The 16,284-nt window shown below is 44.4% G+C and overlaps 1 protein-coding gene across 1 annotated transcript in view; it reads left to right on the top strand.

The window, feature by feature from the left end:
- The first annotated feature begins 10,953 nt into the window (after positions 1-10,953).
- The window catches only part of CGRRF1 (cell growth regulator with ring finger domain 1), a 30,816-nt gene continuing 25,485 nt past the window's right edge, over positions 10,954-16,284 (top strand). Inside the window, exon 1 of the mRNA XM_060098099.1 lies at positions 10,954-11,187. Within this exon, the coding sequence (XP_059954082.1) occupies positions 11,084-11,187 (104 nt within the window). The 5' untranslated portion in view covers positions 10,954-11,083. The remainder of the gene's footprint in view (positions 11,188-16,284) is intronic.

The following is a 16,284-nucleotide window of genomic DNA, read 5'->3' as shown; positions in this document are numbered from 1 at the left end:
GGCGGGGGAGATAACAGACAATAGCACAGTAAATTAGTAAATATTATAAGTTAGAAGGTGAACTGTGCTGGGGGAAAGAATTGGAAAAGGGAGATTGGGAGTGCAGGGTATGAGGGATTTTTATTTTAAATAGGGAAGTCGTCCTAGTCTTCACTAGGAAGGTCATGTCTGAACAAAGATTTGAAACTGTGGGGATTAGGCATGTTGATATCTGGAGGAACATCCCACACAGAGGGAATAGCACTGTAAAGGCCCTGAGGCAGAAGCATGCATGTTGTTACAGGGGACAAAACAGCAGTCAAATGACTGGAGTGAGTTGTAGGCGTGGTCAGAGGGATTAGAGGGCTGGATTCTGTACAGCCTTATAAATCATCACAAGGACGTGCCCTTGGAGAGACTGAGCAGGGGAGTGACATGACCTGTTATGCATTTTAGCAGAATCATTCTTTTTAACAATTTTAAAAAATTAATTTATATTTTTAATCTATTTATTTTTGGCTGCTTTGGGTCTTCGTTGCTGCGCGCGGGCTTTCTCTAGTTGCGGTGAGCTGGGGCTACTTGTCGTTGCGGTGGCTTCTCTTGTTGCAGAGCATGGGCTCGAGGCACGCGGGCTTCAGTAGGTGTGGCACGCGGGCTCAGTAGTTGTGGCTTGCGGGCTCTAGAGCACAGGGTCAGTAGTTGTGGCGTAGGGGCTTAGTTGCTTTGTGGTATGTGGGATCTTCCCGGACCAGAGCTCAAACCCGTGTCCCCTGCATTGGCAGGTGGATTCTTAAGCACTGCGCCACCAGGGAAGCCCCTAGCAGAATCATTCTGACTTCAGTGTCCTTCTAAAAGGATCCTTCTGTTGTGTTAGACTGTAGGGATAAAGTGACTTCCAGAGCCAGCCAAGATGGAGTAAGTAAGTTGCAGTCTTTCTCTCCCATTAATTACAACTAAAAGCTCTGGAGAGAATATCAAAAACAACTACCAGAGGACTCTGAAGAGTAAATAATAGCAAAATAGCTAGTGGATTGAGAAAGGAAGAGTTTTGATCACCTCTTCTTCATCCTGTTTGTGAGGGAGGGATTCTCTCCCTAGGATTATGGAGATGGCTGAACACACAACACCCAATACTGGACAGGTGAAATTGACAGCAGTTTTTTAGTCACATACACTCACAGTCTGGGGGAGGGGAACACCAAATGCCATGCCCTGGGAAACAGAGTGAACAACTAGAGGCTGTGGGAGGCAGGCTTTGTAGCATCAAGAGGGTGAGGTGCCCCCTGGTCCTGCGGGAGGATGTGACTGGCTTATTTGAATAATTCCAGGAGCTGGAAGGAAACTGAAACCCGGTACTCAGGGATAAGCAGGCACTGTGCCTGGTCCCCTTCATAAGGAGGGTTGTTTGGCTAGGGGACCTTGTCCGTGGGAGAGGAGTGGGGATAGAAACTCACAGTTAGGTCGTTCCCGATTTCACCAGATATCAAGGCAACACATAATATTACACCTTAATTTTAGGCCGTACACAGCAGGAACTCAGAACTTGACAAATGACTGGTATTGTGCTGGTAAGTTTTCTAGTTCTTTTTCCTCCTTTACTGCCTGACTTGAGAGTGGTCTGAATCAGCGAAGCAGCAACAGCAAAACCTCCAAAAGGAACCCTTCCTTCTAGCCTGGGGATGGCGGAAAAGGGGCCCCTGGGAAAGGAGAGTGTGGAAGGAAACTCCCTTTTTTTCTCCTAGCCCTGCCCTGAGGGCAACACCAATCAAGTTGGCACTGTTACAGCAGGGCAGGGGCTCAAGCACCTAAAACCGTGAGAGAAAATCCATTTTTCTGCATAGAGGAATTTGGGAAAAGGTTCCTGTTATACAAAAATTGATGGCGGTATCCCAGTTATTTTTTTTCTCCCTTTTCTCTTGTCACTTTACCTGAAGGACAGGCTCAGTCACGCAGACTGACACAGCAGTATAGAGGGCAAATATTCTGGAAGCTCCCCATCTTTCAGTCCAGAAGAACGGGGAAAGGGGTCTCTGGGAGTCAGAGGGTGTAGAGGAAATCCTGAAGAGGAGAGACTGGGATTGACACTGGGCACATACCCAAGTTCCATATGTGCAGAACACACCCCCAGGAGCATGGCAAAGACTTTGAGAGCTTAACTACAAGATAAACCACTGCCAAGACTCAGATTAAGCCCAGAGTGGCTCATGTGACGAACAGACCCAAACAGCATAGTAAAGCCGTTGCAAATTGAGCTGCCATTCTGTATCCTGGTTGTGGTGATAGGAACTGTACACCAGACATAATGAATATTTCTGTATTTAAATTAAAAGTTAAATTTTTAAAAAGTAAAAAAAAAAAAAAAAAAAAGAAGAAGAAGAACCAACTGTGGGAAATAGAGAAGCAAGGAGACCAGCCAGGAGACTGTTGTAGTAATCCAGGGAATACATGGTCTAGACCAAGGTGGAAACAGTGATTTGGTGAGAAGTGCCCTAAGAAGTGCCCTAAGTTCTAAAAAATTCTTAGAACTACTAAGAATTTTCTGTATAAGGGTTTCTCAACTTCAGAAATATTGACACATGGAGTTGGATAATTCCCTGTGGTGGGTAGGCTGTGCTGGGCATTGGGGAGTGCTTTGCAGCAACCCTGTCCTCTACCCACTAGACACTAGTAGCCCCTCAACCAAAATGTGGCCAGACATTGTCAAATGGTGTCAGGGCCCAAAAGTGAGGATTCACCCCCAGTTGAGAATGGCTGTTCTAGGTGAATGCCTTAAGCTTTGGGCCACAGACTAAGCACCACATTCGTCATCAGTATCGGCTCAGTTGGAGCAGGCTTCAGGTGGGCTCCTAACACTTAGTACATACAGATGACAAAAGCCCAACATCGAAGACCATGGAAGTTTTTTTTACTAGAGGGACTTGGAAGTTCGATGGGCTACAAAAGGTTAGGTTCTGCCAAAGGACTATAAGATTTTTCACAGTTCCTGTCATCTATGAGATCATACCTAAATTGCACATTCATTCAATTCTGTTGTGCAGTGATGGTCTCAAAGTTTGAAACTCAAAGTCATGATGCTTATCATATTCCTCTTGGTGTCTCCAAAACAGAGAGAAATTTGACCTTCCAAGAAATAATGTGGGAGATAGAAAGTCCATATAAAATGAATGAAGGGATTGGCAGCTCCAAGAAAAATGTATACAAGAAATAATTTTTAAAAACATGTTAATGTTTTTAGCATTTCTAATGAGACCTTCTCCTTGGTCACCCAGAAGTATCTATTAGCCTCAAAGGACAAACAGAACCGTGATGTCAGGAATGCAAAAGAAAGCAAGCAGCTTTTGACTACTAAAATAGGATTTTTGAATCCGAAGAAACACAGTAGTCTTGAAAAAGCCAGACACTACCAAGGGAGAAAGGTTTTATAAAATTGTAAAGCTCCATTAACATTTGAAAATCCAGACCTTGGCAAAATTAAAAGTGGCATTTGATATATGCCATATGGTAGAGAAAACTGAGGCTATGACATAAGGAAAGTACCTGCTGAGGGTAGGAAGGAGAGAAAGTCTCCCTTCTGATCTGGAGCAGCGTGGGAAGAAGAAGGGGCTTGGTGGGGGGGCTTCCCTGGTGGCGCAGTGGTTGAGAGTCCGCCTGCCGATGCAGGGGACACGGGTTCGTGCCCCGGTCCGGGAAGATCCCACATGCCGCGGAGCGGCTGGGCCCGTGAGCCATGGCCGCTGAGCCTGCGCGTCCGGAGCTTGTGCTCCGCAATGGGAGAGGCCACAACAGTGAGAGGCCCGCGTGCCGCAAAAAAAAAGGGGGGGGGGGCAGTTAAACTTGAAGAGACTAAGATAACTTTAACTGATAAGTTTAAGCTCCCATTGTCCTCTCCCTTTCACCCTTCCACTATTCAGTGGGGTGGTTATTCTAGAGCAAAATTACATCAGTTATAGATAATAAAGAAGAGCCATTCTTTCCTTTGATGTGAGAGTTACTCTTTTTTTAGCCTAATATAGGTATTTTGTGCTGCCAGGTTACCTTCTGGAGAAGAACCCCCTCCCACTATCCCTCTCCTTCTTCTGTAAACAGGTGTTGAGGGGCTACAAGACATAAGCTAGGTGCTGGTGGCACACACATCAATTAGGTGTCATTCTTGCCCACAGGGAGCTGGGGACCTATAGGCCAGATGGACTAGTGAGCAGATGCTTTCACCAAGGTCAGGGGGACCCCATATAGATCCACACTGGGTGCTATGGGAGAGGCATCTCTCCAAGAGTTGGGAAGTGTCCAGGAAGGCTTCCCAGAGAAGGGAACTTCAGAGCTGAGTCTTAAGAATGGCTAAAAGTTCGCCGGGAGAGGGAAGAGGAAAGAAGAAGGGCTTTTCAGGCAAAGGGAAGAGCCTATGTACAGAGCTGTGATGACTGATTTGATGTGTTGACTTCTCCACATATTGCTCAGATGAAACATTACTTCTGGGTATGTCTGTGAGGGTGTCTCTGGATGAGAAGAGCACTGAATCAGTGCACTTGGCAAAGTAGATATCCCTCCCCAATGTGCGTGGGTATCATCCAATCCGTTGAGGGCCTGAAGAGAACAAAAGGCAGAGGAAGGATATCGCCCCCCATCCCGCCCCCTTTTTCTTCCTGATTGCCTGCTTGAGCTGACACAGTGGTCTCCTGCCCTCCCACCAGCTTCGCTGGATTACTCCACCAGCTTCGCTGGATTACTCCACCAGCTTCGCTGGATTACTCCACCAGCTTCGCTGGATTACTCCACCAGCTTCGCTGGCCCTCCAGCTTATAGACGGCTGAACTGACTGTGGGAATCCCTCTCTCCCTCTCCTTCTCTCCCGCCCTCCCTGGAGAACCCTAATACAATGGCCAATTCTGAAATCTGCAACTAGTTTCTTTCACTGATTTCAAAATTCATTTCCTCCCAACACTTTAACTTCTCTGAAATCAGGATGCAGCTAGCAATCGTGGCATCTTACAATTTTGTTCTTGGTGATACATAAAGTAAAGGTGAGGCTTAAAGCACCCTAAAGTGAATGAAGTTTAAGTTTGGGGGCCACTTGCTTGCATAGGCCCCTTCCAAGGCCTTACAGTTAATTTTGTATTTGTGATTTTGTATTCACCCTCCTAGAATGGGCCCCCCAAATGGTATGTGCTTCAGGCCTCACATACCTGCATCTCTAATGTACTTTAGAAGACTGGTAATTCAATAGGTCTAAGATTTGTATTTGGAGGGAATGAGGGAAGGGGAACAGGGATGAGTGGTGAGAGATTGGAGATTTAGGGTCTAATTTCAGTGAATGACAGCTACATCCACTCATCTGGTAGAAGAACCCAGAAACTTCAACTCCTGCTACTCTCATGCCCCATGTCCAATGCATCATTAGGTCCTGTATACTTCTTCTGTGACAAGAGTTCTCTCCTTCAAACTCCGTTTCCTCCTTCTGTAAGTAATAGAGCCTTCTAGTTTTAGCTGGACACACAGCCACCCTGAACAAAGACTGTATTTTCCAGCCTCCCTTCCAGTTAAATTTTGGCCAACAGAATGTGTCGTATATCCTTAGAGTTTCCTTAAATTGAAATGGTGTCTCATTCTTCCTCTTTTTCCTCCCTCTTGCTAGCAGGAATCTGGACATGGTGGCTGGAGCTGCAGCAGGTATCTTGGACCATGAGGTGACCTTAGGAATGGGGGCTACACATAGTGGAGCAAAATAGAAGCCTGGGTCCCTTGCACTGTGAAACATTGTATCAGTCCTGCATTACCTACTTCTGGACTTTCACCTGAAAGAGAAATAAACTTCTATCTCAAGTAAGATACTGTTATTTATTTATTTATTGAGTCACTCACAGTTGAAATCAGTTCTAACTAATAATCCACTTCGCTGCAAGTCCTCATCACTTTCCTAATCAGAGTTACCAATATTTCTTCTCTGGACTTTTGAAAGAATCTATTAATTGGTATCTCCATATTCACTTATATCCATCCCAGCCTCCTTCCGATAAGTTTTCTACACAATAGCTAAAGTGATTGATTTAAAATGCAAATAGAATGTCGCTCCCTATATTAGTCTGCCTGGGCTGCCATAATAGAATACCACAGACTGGGTGGCTAAAACAATAGAAATTTTCTCATAGTTCTGGAGGCCAGAAGCCCAACATCAAGGTGCCAGCAGTCTTTCTGGAGAGAATTCTCTTCCGTGGTTTTTAGACACCTGCTTTCTTGCTGTGTCCTCATATGGCTTTTTCTCTGTACACACGTGCACACAGAGAGCAATCTCTGGTGTCTTGTCTTTTTTTTTTTTAAATAAGTACACGAGTCCTATTAGATTAGGATCCCACCCTTATGACTTCACTTAACCTTCATTACTTACTTAAAGGCCCTATCTTCAAATACAGTCACATTGCGGGATTAAGGCCTCAACATACAAATTTTGAGGGGGGGGACACAATTCAGTCCATAAAACTCTCTTCTTCAGTCATATCAGTGGCTTCTCATTGTTCTTAGGTTATTTGAGTAGTTAAAATGGCAAGACTCATGTATGATCTGGGCCCTACCTATGTCTCCATTTTCATCTCATAGCATGTTCCTCCTCCCTCTCCATGCTGGCCTTTCATTTTCTCAGGTATGCTATGATTTTCCCACCACAGGGGCTTTGCACATGCTGTAGCTTCTGACCTAAATGCTTTTTGTCCCATCCTGTCCCTTTGTCTGGTAAACCTCTCTCCATAAGCTCTCAGGTCAACCATCTGTTCTTTAGGGAAGCCTTCCTTGATCTTCCTTATATTCCCCATTTCCTCATTATTTACTCTCATAGCTCCATGTACCTTTTTTTTTGTTTGTTTGTTTGTTTTTTTTTGTGGTACGCGGGCCTCACACTGTTGTGGCCTCTCCCGTTGCAGAGCACAGGCTCTGGACGTGCAGGCTCAGCAGCCATGGCTCACGGGCCTAGCCGCTCTGCGGCATGTGGGATCTTCCCGGACTGGGGCATAAACCCGTGTCCCCTGCATCGGCAGGCGGACTCTCAACCACTGCACCACCAGGGAAGCCCCATGTACCTATTTTTTTTTTTTATCATCACATTTTATGGACAAGGGGAGAAGACTTGGAGGAGTAAGGTGACATACTAAGGTCACATAGCCAGTAAGTCCCATACCACGTGTCACACTCTGATCTTTCTGAGACCAGAGCCTGTGCTCTTACCTATCCTCCCCATGCTGAGTGGCCTGGATGCCCCAGCCCTCCGTCTGTCTGCATCTCTCGGAGAGTGGGTTGTGGCAGAGCCAGCCCAGGTCCATCTCTGGAATTCTCCACCCGAGTTGACCCCTCTGGAAGGAAGATAGTTGACCCGCAGTTGAAATCACAGCAGATGGGGCCAGCCAGGGTTTCTAAAGACCATGAGGCAGCAGCAGCTTCCTTTAGCTTGATGGACAACCGTCTAAATGGAACAGGACCCTCGCATTGAGCCAAGCTGCTCTTAGCAACACTTTTTTTTATAACAAATTTAATCAGTTATACATATACGTATGTTCCCATATCCCCTCCCTTTTGCGTCTCCCTCCCACCCTCCCTATCCCACCCCTCCAGGCGGTCACAAAGCACCGAGCTGATCTCCCTGTGCTATGCGGCTGCTTCCCACTAGCTATCTACCTTACGTTTGGTAGTGTATATATGTCCATGCCGCTCTTTCGCTTTGTCACAGCTTACCCTTCCCCCTCCCCATATCCTCAAGTCCATTCTCTAGTAGGTCTGTGTCTTTATTCCTGTCTTACCCCTAGGTTCTTCATGACATTTTTTTTTCTTAAGTTCCATATATATGTGTCAGCATACAGTATTTGTCTTTCTCTTTCTGACTTACTTCACTCTGTATGACAGGCTCTAGGTCCATCCACCTCATTACAAATAGCTCAATTTCATTTCTTTTTATGGCTGAGTAATATTCCATTGTATATATGTGCCACATCTTCTTTACCCATTCATCCGATGATGGACACTTAGGTTGTTTCCATCTCCGGGCTATTGTAAATAGGGCTGCTATGAACATTTTCGCCATGTACCTATTTTTAATAGTAGTTATAATTTTGCCTTTATATTTTGTTCAAGATTCTTTGGTTAATGTTTGTCTTTTCCATTAGATGATAAACTCCATGAGAACAGAGATGTGTCAGTTTTTGCTTATTATTGTATCCCTATTGCTTTCTACAGTGTCTGGCACATATCTGACCCTCAATAAACATTTTCTGAATGAATAAGTAAGAGGTAAGTGGGAGCTGGGTCATGGAGAGATGGGTATGCTAAATAAGGAACTTGGAACTTCATTCTCAAGGACATATAGCATGACAACCAAGAATTTTTGGCAGCGGAGTGAAATACGACATGTTTAAAAATATATATGTGTGTTAAAAAAAATGTTTGCCAGCACTGTGTAGAATGTACTAGAAAGAATCTATGTTGGAAATAAAGTTACAAGTTTCAATGGTTGTAGCAGTTATCCAAGTGGAAAATAAGGGCTTGTGTTAAATTTGTGTCAGTTCCTGTTCTTTCTTCTGAGAATTCTTTGGTGTGAGTCAGGTTGGGTCTATTTCTCCACTGCTGGTTTGGGATTTGGCTTTAATAGCCTGGCTAGTGAATTATCCTTGTTCATCTGTTTTCCATCTTCCAATATGTTGCTGCTGTTATTTTATTTCCTGTTCTTCTTGTTTTTGTTGATTTATTTTTTAAATCCCTTTGATGTAGTTTTAGTGGAGTTTTGGGAGAGAGCAAACTTACAGGCATATGTTTAATATACCACTTTCACTTGGAACTCCTTACCTTTTTGTTTTCATTATGAAAATTCTTTATTGTTTATTGAAATAAAATTGCCTTTCACATTAGCCAAGATTTTTTTTAGTGACAATATCAAATGATGACAAAACCGAGGATAAAAGGGAGGGAACATAAATTGGTACAACATTTCTGGAGAACAGTGTTTCTTCAAAGGCTTAAGACATACATACTTTTTGAACCAAAAGTTCCACCTCTAGAAATTTATCCCAAGGAAATTATTTAGCTTTAAGAATGTCACTGCAGGGCTTCCCTGGTGGCGCGGTGGTTGAGAGTCTGCCTGCCGATGCAGGGGACACGGGTTCGTGCCCCGGCCCAGGAAAATCCCACATGCCGTGGAGCAGCTGGGCCCGTGAGCCATGGCTGCTGAGCCTGTGTGTCCGGAGCCTGTGCTCCGCAACGGGAGAGGCCACAACAGTAAGAGGCCCGCGTACCGCAAAAAAAAAAAAAAAAAAAAAAAAAAAGAATGTCACTGCAGTGTTGTTTTTAATAATAATAAAAAAAATGTCCAGGGCTTCCCTGGTGGCGCAGTGGTTGAGAGTCTGCTTGCAGATGCAGGGAACACGGGTTCGTGCCCCGGTCCGGGAAGATCCCACATGCCGCGGAGCGGCTGGGCCTGTGAGCCATGGCCGCTGAGCCTGCGCGTCCGGAGCCTGTGCTCCGCAACGGAAGAGGCCACAACAGTGAGAGGCCCGCGTACCGCAAAAAAAAAAAAAAAAAAGTCCAACAATTGAGGGCCGATTAAATAAACTACATAAGTTCACAAATCCTATATGTAGCCACTAAAAATTACGTTGTTGGACAAGAGAAGCCTCCTTAATGAGAAGCCCGCGCACCGCAACGAAGAGTAGCCCCCACTCGCCGCAACTAGAGAAAGCCCGTGCTTAGCAACGAAGACCCAATGCAGCCAAAAATAAACAAATTAATTAATTAATTAAAAAATTATGTTGTTGAACCAAGCTTCTCACACAGTACCTCTCCAGAGAATACCCAATACATTGTCATTCACCAAAGGATAGGTGAAGCCACAGGACAAATTTAGCTCATCTTCCTCCAACAGTAATTTTACTAGTGATTTGGGAGTGTGGAGGGACTACTAGTTATCTATCTCTAGGTCCTTTGTCCCTTTCTTCCGTGGTAACAAATCCCTGATCTGTAGCGGGGATGCTGCGTTTCCCTGACTCCGTGGCAGCTAGGTGTGGCCTTGGGACCAAACGCAAACCCATGAGATCTCAAAGGAAGTGTTGAGAGAGACGGGTATAACTTTAGTTGGTATCTGCGATACCTCAACCACGGATTCAACCAACCACAGACCGTGTAGTACTATAGTATTTACTATTGAAAAATATCCACCTATAAATGGACCTTATGCAGTTCAAACCTGCGTTGTTCAAGGGTCAACTGTATATATGTATATGTATATATATGCACATATATACACATACACATAATACGTATTTAAAATTATTATTAAAGTGAAAATTAATACAAAAAATATTCAAATATCTAATTCTAATTTGAGGGGTATAGGGGAGGAAAAAAAGAAAGGGATATGGGAGGACAGTTGATTAAATATTTCTGAGAAGCTTGACACCCAATGCTAATTTTCCTCTAGCATTAAATCCAACTTGAAAAGGCTGACAAGGCTCCTATAAACTGCTTGTGAGACTCTTTTTGGTGTTTCGTACAGTGTCTATTTGTAAGTTTTGTAGATAAAACAAGAGTAGGTGTGGGGTTATTTTACTTTGTAGAACTTAAGATGCCGGCCGCCCTCTTCCTCCCACAACCGCCTCAGCTCTAATAGGCAGGATCTCAGGATTTTGACTCTGGACGTGGATTTCGGACTGTGCCTCTTCTCTCTGGCATCAGAAAACACTACCTGAGTCTTGGGCGGGGTTGGCACCAACATCTATTCAGACTTTGCCGCAGACAAGCGCAGACCGCTGGGACAGACCACGAAATAAGACGTTCGCCGAACACCAAGCCCGTGAGCCGGGGGCGGTGCGAGTCGGGGCCCCGCCCCTCTGCGAAGCCAATAACCCTGGACGGGAGCGGGAGGGGCGGAGTGAGCCCTGCAGGCCGCCTCGTGATTGGCATGCAGGCTCCCGCAGCCCGCGAGGCTACCCCTATCCAGTCTGCCGGAGCTCCAGGCTAGTGCGGATCTACAAAGTTTGTCCGCTCCGGGGCACCGTAGTAGCTTTACCCTGGCCGAGAGGGCCCGGCTGGGCTAGACTGGGCTCAGCGGCTGGAGCCCGGCTCAGCTTAGGAGACCCTGATGGCTGCGGTGTTTCTAGTAACGCTCTACGAGTACTCGCCGCTTTTCTACATCGCGGTGGTCTTTACCTGCTTCATCGTGACCACCGGCCTGGTGTTGGGATGGTAAGTGCCCCAGGGCCAGGGGCAAGGGACGACGGGGCGGACAGCCAGGGAGTGGGGTCGCGGCGGGCAACTGGGGGCAGAGGAGCTGGGTGGCTGCTGGATTGGGGCACCTGGGGCTGCCGGAGAGCCGGTGCCGAGGACTCCGACTGGCTCCGGGAGGAAAACAAGGTGGACACCGCACCTGCATCACTGCTCCGCATCATCGTCCGGTCCCCGTCGCTGCGCGCATCTGGGGGTGGTGCCGGATTGAGGTATTTTACCCAGCTTTGTTTCTAGACGATAAAGCAACCAGTAAGGGCCAGGTCTTGGTGTTAGGATAGAGAGGTTGTACAACAGGCTTCTGTCCGGAATTGGGGCCTACTGTGTGCCCGGAGTGAACCCGTCATCCGCGGTACAGTCCACAGACGTGGACAGTAAACCGAGCTGATCGTTGTTCTGACCTGAACTGAGCACTTGGCCTCAGATCTTACAGTGTAAGTTATAACTGACTGAACTCTGTTACCGTTTGAGAATTTAATGGTTTCTACACATATTTCACACCTTTTGAAGGAATATTTAGATCGATAGAACCATGAATACATAATTTTAGAGCTGGAAGAGACCTTAGAGATAAGTTACACTAAGGGGTAAGGGCACTTTACCTATTGGAGACAAGGAGAGTAGACTGTTAGCTCATCCCTGAGCAATTCTAGCTCAGAAATTCTAAAATTTCTCTCTTGAGGAGATGCCATTGTATCATGTTTAGGGAAGCCTTAAAAATACAGCTATTTGAAACCATCTTACAGGCCCCATCCACTGAGGAGAGAGACATGAGCTGGATTTTGAAGAATGAGTATTTTGAAAAGTAAATGGAGTTAAAGGTGTACAGTAGAGAATAGAAAGCATTTCAGAGAATACATGAGCAGAGGGTCAGAGAAGACATGCTAGCGAATAGAGCAGGCTGTGTAAAATGAGTTTAAAAATACCCTTTGAGCACATATATGTGATTAGGTTAGAGAAAGGACACAAGCCCTGGTCAATTTCTGAAAATATGCCATCTTTAAGAACTAAGTAAAGTTCTAATGTTTTCACACTGCTTTCCACCCTATCAACAGTAGATCATAAAATTCCTTGTTGGTTGGTGGGGGAAGAATAAGACCAGTTTTACACAATTTGTTATTCTTGACCCATCAGACTTTCTTGCTATTGTTCATTTCAAGAAAGTTTGTAATTGGAGTTAGGAAGATGTTGCCTAAGTGAGAAAAGCTGTCTTAACACAGGATTTTTATTGACTATAATGTTAGTGTTATTGTCTTCAAGAGTGTAATTTTCCTCCATTAAGGAAAATAAGTAACTAGTTGATAATTACATTATATCCTTAAATTTTAATTTTCAATAGCCCTAATTATTTTAAAATTAATTTTCAGTCGGCCTAATTCAACTAATTAGGTATCTCAGATGTCCGTCTTTAGTACTGGTAAGAGGAAAATGAGTGAAGACCATACTGATAATGATGGTGGCATCTGTGGGTGAAGGGTAGTTAGGAACCTCATGTTTGTGGTGGTTAAGAGACAGACTTTGGGGTCAGACAGACTTAGGCTCAAATCCTGGCTCTGCCAAATTTGGCTTGGTCTGAAAACTTAATGATTATCTAAACACTCCATTTAAGTATGACTTTTACAAGGGTGGAAACCCAGGTAATTGTAGAACTTTCAAAAGTCTGAACTAAGCACTGCTGAGGACACAAGACCATGTTAGTGCCACTCACTTCCATCCTGATTTGGGCCTAACCAGTTATCTTGAGCCTAACCCACCCATTCTCTCCATCTGGGTTAGCTTTGCCCATCTAAATAACCTTTTTACTAGTGTTTATTTGCTGCCCTAAGCCACGGCTACAGATTCATTGAGTAGAAACAATGAAAACCATCTAGATCTCATCAAATCAACTATCTAATAGTTCTCTAGGCAGAAGGTAAACCCATTAATCCACTATGCTTTTTCACTATGCTTGTCATTTTTTTTAACCTCCCCAAATATAATTTCAGTTGGTCATCTGTTTTCTCTGTCATGGTTCTTACCTCGGTACTGCTCTGCGTTTCTTTCCACTTTTCCCTTGTCCACTTGCACTGTGTGGGAATGGAGAAAGAACAGGAGCACCTGGTTGTTGGAATCCCAGTGGCAATAGCAGAGAATCATGCAACCGGCAGCATGGTATCTCGATTTAACTATATGATGGTTTCTGTGAGCTCTAATAGCTACATTTATTAAGCTCTTGCTATTTACCAGGCACTGTGCAGAAAGGAGACCAAAATGCCATATACATCCTTTAATAGTTTCAAATAATCAGTGAACCTAACTCTGCAGCTACTCTCTGCTTCCTCTGGACTGCAGATTATTAAACTGTCATCTCTAAGCTTCATACCACCCTTATGTACTCTGCTTTGTGAGCCTGGGGCAGAACCTCTAAACCACGTTTCTTCTTTACTAGCTTGCTGCCTCAGTGAGGCTTTGCCTATAGGGGAAGGGGAGTGGAAGGCTAGAGGAGGGCAAAAGGACTTGCTGCTTCCTGTTTGGTTCTTGTCCTCCTCTGTCTCACCATAGTGATGGTGCCTCACCCTGGCATTAACAGTTGGTCGCAGTTTATAGTTTTCCACTCTCTTAGAACCAGCCTCATTGTACCCCCTCAAAGATTTCAATATCCCTTCCTCAGATCTGAGTCCCATGTGCATGGGGGTCTTTCCTCCAAATTTCTAAGCTGTAGTAATCCTCTTTGCTCTATTCCTTGTCCTAGGTGTGATAGTTGCTTCCCACTGTTACTACTTCTTTGATGCTCAGTGTCCCCTTTTTGCCTTTTCAGTTCTTCAACATCTGGTTAGCAATTTTTTTACATTAAATTATCTGTTAAAATACTGGTGTGGTTTTGGTCTCTTGACTGGACTGATATATAAGAAATCGTTACTCAGAATGGGATCCTGGGTCGGGGTGGGGGGCTTCAAAGATGGGATTTGGGTTTGGTCATTTCTTTAGCTCCTTGCCAATGGGAAATAAGATTCTAGTAATCCATGGCATGTGTTGGCCTCATAATTAATCAACTTACTACCTTTGTGTGATTGAGATTAAACGATTTCTGAAGTAAGTGCCTTGGGGGACCAAGCGCCTTAACACTTACAGAAAGGAAATGACAAGCTCATGTCTTTAAACTCTCAGATCAAGTCTTAGAGAATCAAGAGTTTTTATGGTTTTATAGCACTTTACTTCATGCCACAAAGCTAAAAATTGAACACAGTTTTATTTGTGCTGGTATTAGAATTACATAGCCTTGCCAATGTCTCATTTAGGACACTGACTAGAAAAGAGTAGCTTCCTGAAACTAGGAATGGCAACATCTAAATGGGCAGAGCTGAGAATCTTGAAACCCCAGTCATTCTGAGCTTTCCTTCTTGGTGGAAGCAGCCTGCTTTCTGTGTCTGAGAAAACTAGCCTTCTCTTGCTTGAAGATCCTGTAATAACCTCTCCCAGGGCAATTGCTTTGCAAAGGGTGTTTATACTCAAGACCTACCTCTATTACCTTTTGCCACGAGGCCCAGATCTCTTCATGTTCCTCAGGACAGGGACAGAAATCTGACCTAGTCAGAAATAGCCTAGCCTCTAAAAGAATTCCAAAAGTTTGCTAATTTATATCATTGCGAATTTGTGTAGTATGTGTGAGAAGGGAGTGTAAGTAGGTTAGGCCAAGGAGGATAGACTGTAACAATAGAGCGTATGACATTTATTTATCTGGGTGTATTCTTAAAAAATTTCTAACTCTAAAGTGTTAACTCATACTTGGTCGACTGAAACTTGGACTCAGAGGTGCTCTATATTTAATAAGGTTGGACTTCCTGTTAACCGTTTGCTTCCTTTTCCTGGTCTACATTCCTGCAGCACTGGCATCACCCTGGTAGTGACAGTTGGCCTGAGTAACAGCAGTTTGTTTTAGTTTACAGTTTTTCCTCATACCTAGAAACAGCCTTATTGCACTCCTTCAGAAATATGAACACCAGCTGGCCAGCACTCCTACTGGAAAAGTCTGGGTCCAGCTCTGGGGGATTCCTTCTCCCAGCTTCTAAACTGTAATAATCCCCACTCTTCCTTTTGTTTCCTTAGCCTTCGGAGGGATAACTGCTTCTTGCTAGGGTACCTCAGTGTCCCCTTCTTGCCTTTTCAGTCCTCCAGTACTTTAATAGTTCTGTATATTAAAATCTTTGTGTCCAAATAGCTGTCTCCTGCCAACCCTTCCTGATACACTGACCTTGACTGTTTCTCATCTTACTTGTCGAATGCAGTAGGTTGTGTGTGTGTGATGAGGTACACATTCCTTCTTAGGGAAAGAATATAGCGTTATTTTGTATTTGCTTAGGGTACAAAACGTATGACCCTTCTATTGGCAAGAAATTTCTTGGAACAATCTAGAAGAAAACACAAAGCTCTTAGAAATGGCATTTCAAACCTTAAAGGGCCTTAAAATAACTTATTCTAACCCTTCTTTTTACAATTAAAGGCACAGGATTTTAGAGATTGAGTAATTTACTCGAAGTCTGTTAGCACATCAGTTTGCCCAGAAACAACCCTCCTCCTCTACCAAGGATTCCCCCAAGAATGTTTTTTATATCCTCATCCAGTCTCAGTATTCAACTAGCCAAGTGAGGCCAACTTTGGGAGATTGCACAGGAGAGAAGCTTCCCCCCCATCCCCGCCCCCGCCCAGATTAACAGCTGCCTGTATGTTTTCTAATTGACTTTAGAACTCAAGGCTGAAGGGGTGATAAAAGTTGTTTACTGCTGAGCTCGACACTTTAGCCTCAAAGTAAATTTTTTTCAGGAGGGACTTGGTGAGACTCCAACAAGGCAAGGAGGTCATTTCTTCTGATTCAGCTGCTGGGTGGAAGCTTAGGAAGTGTGTGCAGGGTAGGACAGTGTACAGCAATATGAAAAACTGTGGACAGAATTGGAAGTCCCCAGGTTACTGCTGTGCTGGAAGTTTAAGCAGTATGAACAAGTACAACAAACACTTTAGAAATGGGAAAAAAACAGAATTATAGAAAATTCCGGGAGGATTAAGTATGAAATTTTAGCAGTA

This window comes from Mesoplodon densirostris, chromosome 4 (assembly GCF_025265405.1).
Source record: "Mesoplodon densirostris isolate mMesDen1 chromosome 4, mMesDen1 primary haplotype, whole genome shotgun sequence".
NCBI lineage: Eukaryota > Metazoa > Chordata > Mammalia > Artiodactyla > Ziphiidae > Mesoplodon > Mesoplodon densirostris.
This window is presented reverse-complemented; position numbering and strand designations above follow the sequence as displayed.